This window comes from Salmo trutta, chromosome 29 (genome assembly GCF_901001165.1).
Source record: "Salmo trutta chromosome 29, fSalTru1.1, whole genome shotgun sequence".
NCBI lineage: Eukaryota > Metazoa > Chordata > Actinopteri > Salmoniformes > Salmonidae > Salmo > Salmo trutta.
The window spans coordinates 21,950,539-21,960,669 of NC_042985.1; the positions used below are offsets into that span (position 1 = coordinate 21,950,539).

The 10,131-nt window shown below is 41.7% G+C and overlaps 1 protein-coding gene across 3 annotated transcripts in view; it reads left to right on the plus strand.

The window, feature by feature from the left end:
- The window catches only part of LOC115167138 (intestinal mucin-like protein), a 16,616-nt gene extending 7,405 nt beyond the window's left edge, over positions 1 to 9,211 (plus strand). For 2 of the 3 annotated variants that reach the window (XM_029721257.1, XM_029721255.1), the window contains exons 2-20: positions 2,945 to 3,208; positions 3,319 to 3,524; positions 3,957 to 4,128; positions 4,248 to 4,495; positions 4,703 to 4,886; positions 5,045 to 5,246; positions 5,457 to 5,629; positions 5,759 to 5,828; positions 5,930 to 6,051; positions 6,259 to 6,290; positions 6,603 to 6,771; positions 6,925 to 7,029; positions 7,172 to 7,212; positions 7,409 to 7,531; positions 7,672 to 7,770; positions 7,864 to 7,992; positions 8,201 to 8,240; positions 8,441 to 8,564; positions 8,753 to 9,211. In XM_029721257.1, coding sequence (XP_029577117.1) covers positions 4,280 to 4,495; positions 4,703 to 4,886; positions 5,045 to 5,246; positions 5,457 to 5,629; positions 5,759 to 5,828; positions 5,930 to 6,051; positions 6,259 to 6,290; positions 6,603 to 6,771; positions 6,925 to 7,029; positions 7,172 to 7,212; positions 7,409 to 7,531; positions 7,672 to 7,770; positions 7,864 to 7,992; positions 8,201 to 8,240; positions 8,441 to 8,564; positions 8,753 to 8,966 — 2,043 coding nt within the window. In that variant the 5' untranslated portion in view covers positions 2,945 to 3,208; positions 3,319 to 3,524; positions 3,957 to 4,128; positions 4,248 to 4,279 and the 3' untranslated portion in view covers positions 8,967 to 9,211. Of the gene's footprint in view, positions 1 to 2,723; positions 3,209 to 3,318; positions 3,525 to 3,956; positions 4,129 to 4,247; positions 4,496 to 4,702; positions 4,887 to 5,044; positions 5,247 to 5,456; positions 5,630 to 5,758; positions 5,829 to 5,929; positions 6,052 to 6,258; positions 6,291 to 6,602; positions 6,772 to 6,924; positions 7,030 to 7,171; positions 7,213 to 7,408; positions 7,532 to 7,671; positions 7,771 to 7,863; positions 7,993 to 8,200; positions 8,241 to 8,440; positions 8,565 to 8,752 lie in introns of those variants that run through there. The other variant, XM_029721254.1, reaches the window with a different exon arrangement.
- Positions 9,212 to 10,131: the final 920 nt, after the last annotated feature.

Here is a 10,131-nt window from a genome sequence, read left to right on the forward strand (position 1 = left end):
GAAGAAACCACAATTGAGACAAGTCCATCTACATCCACAAAGCCACCTAAAGAAGTCACCACCGGCCCAACAACCACTTCCACCACTGTAATTGTTGAAACCTCTACCTCAACATCTCAGCCCATAACAACAGGTGAAGAAACAACAGGTCCAGTAGTGATCACATCCAATTCCACTACTTTAACAACAACTACAATTGTACCCACAACAACTACACCTAGAACAGGTGGAACTACAACAGTTGAAGAAACCACAATTGAGACAAGTCCATCTACATCCACAAAGCCACCTAAAGAAGTCACCACCGGCCCAACAACCACTTCCACCACTGTAATTGTTGAAACCTCTACCTCAACATCTCAGCCCATAACAACAGGTGAAGAAACAACAGGGCCAGTTGTCATAACTTCCAGTCCCTCTACTTTAACAACAACTACACTTGCACCCACAACAACTACACCTACCACAGGTGGAACTACAACAGTTGAAGAAACCACAATTGAGACAAGTCCATCTACATCCACAAAGCCACCTAAAGAAGTCACCACCGGCCCAAGAACCACTTCCACCACTGTAATTGTTGAAACCTCTACCTCAACATCTCAGCCCATAACAACAGGTGAAGAAACAACAGGTCCAGTAGTGATCACATCCAATCCCACTACTTTAACAACAACTACAATTGTACCCACAACAACTACACCTAGAACAGGTGGAACTACAACAGTTGAAGAAACCACAATTGAGACAAGTCCATCTACATCCACAAAGCCACCTAAAGTTGTCACCACCGGCCCAACAACCACTTCCATCACTGTAATTGTTGAAACCTCTACCTCAACATCACAACCCAAAACAACAGGTGAAGAAACAACAGGGCCAGTTATCATAACATCCAGTCCCACTACTTTAACATCAACTACAATTGTACCCACAACAACTACACCTACCACAGGTGGACCTACAATTGAGGAAACCACAACTGAGAGTATTCCATCTACATCCACAAAGCCACCTAAAGAAGTCACCACAGGCCAAACAACCACTTCCACCACTGTAATTGTTGAAACCTCTACCTCAACATCACAACCCAAAACAACAGGTGAAGAAACAACAGGTCCAGTAGTGATCACATCCAATCCCACTACTTTAACAACAACTACAATTGTACCCACAACAACTACACCTACCACAGGTGGAACTACAACAGTTGAAGGAACCACAATTGAGACAAGTCCATCTACATCCACAAAGCCACCCAAAGAAGTCACCACCGTCCCAACAACCACTTCCACCACTGTAATTGTTGAAACCTCTACCTCAACATCTCAGCCCATAACAACAGGTGAAGAAACAACAGGGCCAGTTGTCATAACTTCCAGTCCCTCTACTTTAACAACAACTACACTTGCACCCACAACAACTACACCTACCACAGGTGTAACTACAACAGTTGAAGGAACCACAATTGAGACAAGTCCATCTACATCCACAAAGCCACCCAAAGAAGTCACCACCGTCCCAACAACCACTTCTACCACTGTAATTGTTGAAACCTCTACCTCAACATCTCAGCCCAAAACAACAGGTGAAGAAACAACAGGGCCAGTTGTCATAACATCCAATCCCACTACTTTAACAACAACTACAATTAAACCCACAACAACTACACCTACCACAGCTGGAACTACAACAGTTGAAGAAACCACAACTGAGAGTATTCCATCTACATCCACAAAGCCACCTAAAGTAGTCACCACCGGCCCAACAACCACTTCCACCACTGTAATTGTTGAAACCTCTACCTCAACATCTCAGCCCATAACAACAGGTGAAGAAACAACAGGTCCAGTAGTGATCACATCCAATCCCACTACTTTAACAACAACTACAATTGTACCCACAACAACTACACCTATAACAGGTGGAACTACAACAGTTGAAGAAACCACAATTGAGACAAGTCCATCTACATCCACAAAGCCACCTAAAGAAGTCACCACCGGCCAAACAACCACTTCCACCATTGTAATTGTTGAAACCTCTACCTCAACATCTCAGCCCATAACAACAGGTGAAGAAACAACAGGGCCAGTTGTCATAACTTCCAGTCCCTCTACTTTAACAACAACTACACTCACACCCACAACAACTACACCTACCACAGGTGGAACTACAACAGTTGAAGAAACCACAATTGAGACAAGTCCATCTACATCCACAAAGCCACCCAAAGAAGTCACCACCGGCCCAACAACCACTTCCACCACTGTAATTGTTGAAACCTCTACCTCAACATCTCAGCCCATAACAACAGGTGAAGAAACAACAGGTCCAGTAGTGATCACATCCAATCCCACTACTTTAACTACAACTACAATTGCACCCACAACAACTACACCTATAACAGGTGGAACTACAACAGTTGAAGAAACCACAATTGAGACAAGTCCATCTACATCCTCAAAGCCACCTAAAGTTGTCACCACTGGCCCAACAACCACTTCCACCACTGTAATTGTTGAAACCTCTACCTCAACATCTCAGCCCATAACAACAGGTAAAGAAACAACAGGTCCAGTAGTGATCACATCCAATCCCACTACTTTAACAACAACTACAATTAAACCCACAACAACTACACCTACCTCAGGTGGACCTACAATTGAAGAAACCACAACTGAGAGTATTCCATCTACATCCACAAAGCCACCTAAAGAAGTCACCACCAGCCCAACAACCACTTCCACCACTGTAATTGTTGAAACCTCTACCTCAACATCACAGTCCACAACAACAGGTGAAGAAACAACAGAGCCAGTTGTCATTACTTCCAATCCTACGACTTCAACAACAACAACAATGGCACCCACAACAACTACAGAGGTAATTAACCCTACCACAGGTGGAACTACAAGGGTTGAAGAAACCACAACTGAGACAAGTCCATCTACATCCACAAAGCCACCTAAAGAAGTCACCACTGGCCCAACTACATCTTCTACAACTTATATAATTGTAACTTCAACTTCAACATCACAACCTTCAACAACAAGTACAGAAACAACAGAGCCAGTTGTCATCACAGGCCCATTTGAAACAACAAGAACTCCTTCAGCATCGCCACAAGTGATTATTACACCTACATCACAAGCAGTCACCATCAGCCACTGCATTTGCAATGTTAATGGGACACAGTATCTACCAGGTAACATGTTATAAATGTCATTCAGATAATCAAAATAAAGGACATTTCACTCATCTTTTATGAACTTTGCAAAATGAAATGTTCTAACACTTGCCTTTTTTAACAATCAGGGAACCTAGTGTATAATGTGACCGATGGTTCAGGGTGGTGCTTCACCGCTTACTGCAAAGCAACGTGTCAAGTTGAAGTGGAGTCAAATCCATGTCCTTCCTCTACACCACCCACTGTATCACCCACAACGTCAGAGGAGACCACGACCACACCACCAACAACTCAATCCTCGCCAGACTGCACTAGCGTTCAGCCACCAAGAAAGGTCATTTTTTCCCTAAAAATCTGTTTTTTGGGTGGGTAAAAATAAATGGGTGAAATGGTATTTTAATGCTTGAGACATGGATCGTGTATGTGTGCCATTCAGAGGTTGAATGGGCAAGACAAAAGATTGAAGTGCCTTTGAACGGAGTATGGTAGTAGGTGCCAGGCACACTGGTTTGTGTCAAGATCTGCAACACTGCTGAGTTTTTCATGCTAAACCGTTTCCTTTATGCACCAAGAATGGTCCACCACCCAAAGGACATCCAGCCAACTTGACACAATAGTGGGAAGCACTGGAGTCGACATGGGCCAGCATCCCTGTGGAAAGCTTTCGACACCTTGTAGAGTCCATGCCCCGACGTACACTTAGAGTATGTTTAACCCACCTTGTGCATGTTTGAGTAATTGCTTTCCCTTATCAAATCAATGGCAGAATGGAGAATCTTGGCAGCTGAATAGCTGTACCACAGCAATTTGCCAGGACGGCATTGTTGTCCAGCTACCAGTAAAATGCAAGCCAGTGGAGCCACTACAGTGTGAGAATGGCCGTCCACCTGTCAAGGTCTATGATTCAACTGGATGCTGCTTTACGTATGAATGTGAATGTAAGTGACAACATAAACCCAACAATCTGAATGAAAATAAGACATTATTGCTCATTAGTTTTCAATGTCCTCTGTCAATAGCTTTCATTATTATCAACTCATATTTTAACATGTTGCAGGTGTCTGCAGTGGATGGGGTGGATCTCACTACATGACATTTGATGGAGTATATTACAATTTCCAGGAGAACTGCTCATACACCTTAGTGAAAGAAATCAACTTCAAATACAACCTTACTATTATTGTTGATAATCACTACTGTGGAAACGCTGACAGTGGATTCTGTCCTCAGTCCCTTATCATTCATTACAAATCCGATGAAGTGATTCTAACCCAGCAGAGATCTGGTGAAACAACAGAAAATGTGGTAACTATTTAAAAAATATCATTCTCATTGCTTTTTTTTTTAAATATCCATAATTGTTTTATGTATGTTGCTGCGTTATCATGCTTTACTTAAATCCCATAACTTTAAATGAAAACCAATTATGGGGTTAACATTGTCATGTTACTACTTTCAAGATAACACGTGACTCAACCATCTAAATGTGTATTCATTTCTACACAAATGCAGGTATATGTCAACAGTAAACGAATCTACCCAGCTTACAGAATGGGTGACATTGCTCTAACAAGTACTGGTGTGGAGGTTGTGCTGGAGATCACTGATCTTAAGGTTCAGGTGTCTTACAAGGGGTCATCATTTAGCATCAACCTTCCTTACTCCCTCTTCCAAAGCAGCACAGAGGGCCAGTGTGGTGAGTATTATTAAAGAGGGTCAATATACATTTCACAGTTTCAAACTTTCAGTATATTCTCCTATCTACACCACCCTATAGAAATTGCAAACGACAAGACAACTATGACTTGTCCTTGCTAACTAGGTTTTACCCTACTTAATATCCGTATTTTCAAGGTACCTGTGATAATTCCCAGAAGAATGACTGCCAGTCACCTAATGGTCAGATACAGAGCTGCTCAGTCGCAGCTAGCCAGTGGCTGATTCCAAACCAGGACTGTCCAACTCCTCCAACAGCACCACCCACTACCACCACAGCAACCCCAATTACATCCCCTACCCCCTGCAAGACAGTCATTTGTGAAATCATGAACAGCAAGTAAGGAACATATCAAGGGAACGAAAAAGGGAACAAGAACACAATAAGAATTCATTTCCTAATTGTAATGTACATTTTCTGTCATGTTCATTTTCTTGTATTTGCACCTGTTTTTATCATAATACAGGTACCGTTCCATTGGCATTTCTAGTTAAAGGTTGCACTCCATGCATCTCTTTAAATCACTCTCTATGTTATTTTATTTCAAAGGGTCTTTGAGGAATGCCATAAAGCGATTTCTCCTGATGCCTTCATCCAGGCCTGTAGATCAGATGTCTGCAACAATGCTAATTCTAGCTGCTCTAGTCTGGAGGCGTATGCATCTGAATGTGCAAATAAAGGGATCTGCGTTGACTGGAGGAAGTCCACCGATGGAGAATGTGGTGAGCTATGAATCCAAGCATAGTAGTCATGCCACAAATTCATAGGAAGCTACTTTTGTCTTTGGCAGCTACTTAAAAAAATTTTTTTGATGGTGTTTAGCATAACTGTGACCTATTTTTGTCCTGCAGAGCATACATGCCCAGCCACTAAGGTGTACATGCCATGTGGTCCAGCAGTTGAACCAACATGTAATACCAGGTAATCTTTAGTCTGATTTGATGTCATATGAATTTCCTTCATATGAGCCTTCTTTTAAATAAACGATCTCCTGCATAATCCCAAACCTCTTTTGTATGCAGATATAATGAGAAGTATTTGAACAACCAAACCCAAATGACCAATAAGACGAAGGAGGGTTGCTTCTGTCCATCTAAAACCGTCTTGTTCAGCACCTACTCTGATACTTGTGTGATCTCCTGTGGTAAGAATGGGTTATGGGTCATTTGCAGGTAGCTATCAATATGACAATTAGCCCTTTCTGTACTTTGAAACCTTAAATTAATCATGAATCATGGTTTACAGGTTTTATTGTAATGGAACAGTTAACAAAATGTGTTGATGTGGAGGTGTGAAGAATTTGACGCCAACCATGTGAGACAAAACTTTGAAACACACCCTTATTTTTCAGGCTGCACCGGACCTGATGGCAACCCCAAAATGGTAAGAATTTCCTCCATATTCTCCAGATATTCATTCTCACATAGACATATTGTGAGATACATTTCACATGAGTCAGGGAAACTTACATACTTTTCATTGACATAGTATAGGTCTTGGCCTCTTTATTCCTTCCAATGAACTGACCAGAAGAAAACTTTAAATCTCTGAATAACTACCTCCAAACCATTTCTTATCAGCTAATGATGGTTCATATTAACTGCCATGGTTAAATCCAGTTCATTGCAGAACAAAAACAGTTGAGTTACTCTTTTCTGTTTCTGTATTGACCTGACATTGCCCTGTTTTTTTAAGCCTGGTGATACATGGGAGAGTGGTTGCCAGCAATGCACCTGTGACATGGACTCCATGATTGTCCAGTGCCAGCCTATCACTTGCCCCACACCAGCCATACCCATCTGCAATGAGACTGGATACAGATTGGTGAACAAGACAGAAGGCTGCTGCCAGAAATATACATGTGGTGAGTGATGGAGCAGACCCTTCAGTAAATCATTAGAAAGCCAACTCTTATTCATACAGTACTAGACCAAGATTATCTGTAGGGTCATAGAGGTTATTTGACCCTCTATCGGCTTGTCTTTTAATCACTTCTCATTGGTTACCTCTGTAACAGAGTGCGATGCACTGCTTTGCCCCAAAGTCATGATGGACTGCCAGCCAGGGTGGGAGGCAATTATAAGCACGTCCATCTCAAGCTGCTGTCCAGAGTATACCTGTGGTAAGTCCCCTTGATTTACTTCATCAGTGGATTAGTTAGTTCATTGACTTTGTAATTCCCAGGTATCACTGGTTACATTTGTGTTAACTCTGACATGAGTCACTGGTATCACTGACTGATTTCTTAATGTGTGTCTGTTCAGTTCCTAAGGGTGTATGTGTCTACAATAACATTGAGTACCAGGTAAGAATAAGTAATTTCAAAGAAATTAAATGAAATTCAACAAGCTTCTGAAAGATTCACACACACATAGCTTGTTTGCTGCCCTCATAATTGGTCACATTCTGCTATAGAACTGCTCCCTTTGCACTCTGACCCTCCTCCATTCAAACAGTCTGTTATAGTGGATGATAACTTTTGTCTCTCTCTTTCACTCCAGCCTGGTGCTGAAATTCCTAAAGGAACATGTGAGAATTGCACCTGCAGCTCGATCATGGATCCTAGCACCAAGCTCAACAACATTGTGTGCACAAATATCTCCTGCGACACTACATGTTCACAGGTAGATATGTCTCTCTTACAAAGATGATCAATTCATTTACATATTTATAAGAAACGTGCAGTAGCCTACTCTGGAGGCTACTGCATGCTTATACAATAAGTGAACAATGATTCAATGATGGCTCTCCATCCTCGTCTTAGGGCTTCCAGTATCAGGCCATACCTGGTCAGTGTTGTGGGAAGTGTGTACAGACAAGCTGTGTGGTTACTATGCCAGATAAGACCAAACGCACTATTCAGGTGAGTACAACAAGAGTGTATGAGGATGCATAATCTGTCTGCATGATCTGAAACTCCATCATAATTCTTCATCATCTTGTCCTTGTGCGATAGGTGAACGAAACATGGTCACCACCTGGTGACAAATGTGTGAAGTACACATGTGAGAAACCTGGTGGCCAATATATACCAGTGGAGGTGAAGACTGTGTGCCCTGCATTCAGCCCAGAGAACTGTGTCCCAGTGAGTTTCTGTCCTATCTCACCTCCATCGTGGGGACAATCAACACTGCAGTTACACTGTTTTCCATTCTCTCTCAGAATGTTACTATCAATCCTAGCACTCTTGGGTCATAGCGATAGATGTTTCAGTAACATTTAGAATGGAAGGGAGCTCACATAATGTATACAATCTGCCACTTATAAATCATCTCTCCTATTTTTCCCCCCAGGGCACAGAAAAGACAGACGCAAATGGATGCTGCAAGACCTGTAAGTAACACGTCCAGCCAAAGCATTCATAATAACCACCTATCTACTGGTTAATAATAGCATGCTATGTCACCTAAACAATACCAACCGGAAACATTGTGTGACTACATACTGGCCAAAAATGTATATGTTGGCTGTTTCTGCTTCATCTGTGTCATACCAAACAATAGCCTAACTCTTGATGCATCTTCCCTGACCAGGCACAGAACGCAGCAATGTCTGTGAGATGAAGTACACCACCACTAGCATTGTCATCAGTGGCTGTGCGACTGCTGAGCCTGTGGAGATCAATTCCTGCTCAGGAAACTGTGGAACCTCTTCTATGTAAGTACTACAGATGCAGAATGCAGCACTAGTCAATGTCATGCAGGCCCCAGTCAGTGATCACCTATTCACTGTCTAGTGTGCCCTTTATGAACAAGGAAACAATTTGACTTATTTATTCTTGTCAAGACAACCCAGGGAATTCAAGCCCTCTTTTCAACTTATCTTGTGTGTATGTGAATGTGCAGGTACTCAGCAGAGGCGAACACCATGATGCACTACTGCTCCTGCTGCCAAGAGGCGACCACTAGCCAGAAAGAGGTGGAGCTGATGTGCCCTGATGGGTCAAAGGTCAAGCACTCCTACATCCACGTTGAGTCGTGCGGATGCCATGTCACAGACTGTGATGCAGGCACGACCGCCGCCCCGGGGACGACGAAACCGCGCAGGAGGAGGCGCTAAACGTCTAGGGAGACAACATGCACACTGATATCGCAATTGTCCTCATGACATCGAATGTTTTAGTCCAAATTTGTTTTCTTGTTACGATTTAATTAAATCTGTCATGCCAGTGTATTTCTACAATCAGCAACACTTAGTGTTATGTTCTTTTACCTTCATTGTGGAATTAATGTATTTTCTACGATAAATGTAGTGGAGAATCTCTTTTCTCATTTGTAGTGATTAATAAACAACAGCAACTTCAACATGTGCTTCTGCATGTTCCTTTTGCTCTTTGAGCAATTCTCAAATGGGGCTGGAGAAATGTAACCACTCTCAAATTCACAAACAGAGCTATGGATGGAAGGACCTACCATCCATGAGCTCAAAATGATCGTTTAAGGGCCAGATTCAATCCGATCACTTTTTTGCCCACTATATTCATGTTTTAAAGGCAATGTTCCAGCGATTGCAGAGACCACATTAACAGTAAATGCAGCATATGTCGGCTCAATCGAAAATTACCTTGATATATTAATATCTCTGTAACACAGATCTTCCACAGTACGGATTGAATCTAGGCCTTAATCATGTTGAGTCTATACAGTGTTAATTTACAATTACATCATTTACAAACAAAGAAGTAAAACAAGCTTATATTTAGGTTTCTGATGGGGTACGACAGTCGAACTAAGCTCATGAGTCATTTTTAAGTTATATTCTTCAAAAATCAATGGGTATATTTCAACCATTTTAAGTCCAAAAATGGCATGGCAAACAAACCAGTAGGTGGAAAAATATACTTCAAGACCAAACAAAATGCAGATAAAACATTTATTTCCATAATATGTCTTGAATAAAGGAAACATGTCAAATTGTAAATATAATTTAATGCCCATTCAAACCAGATAACCAATTAAACTGCTGTAGCACGTAGCCTTGCCATTCCATTGTGACAGAATCAGAACAACCTTCGAACATAATTGCACACCTTGATCTAAAAGGACTGTAAAAGTGAAATAAATGATATGCTCTCTTTAGCTTAGGAAGGTACATTTAAGAACCAATAAGTAGAATGGCTAAATGTGTAAGAGTTAAATGGACATGTCTGGCTAACCATGACTCAATCATGTTCAACATCTGTCTATGAGAATGGGATAAGTATGGGGAAAACAGAGAATTATAT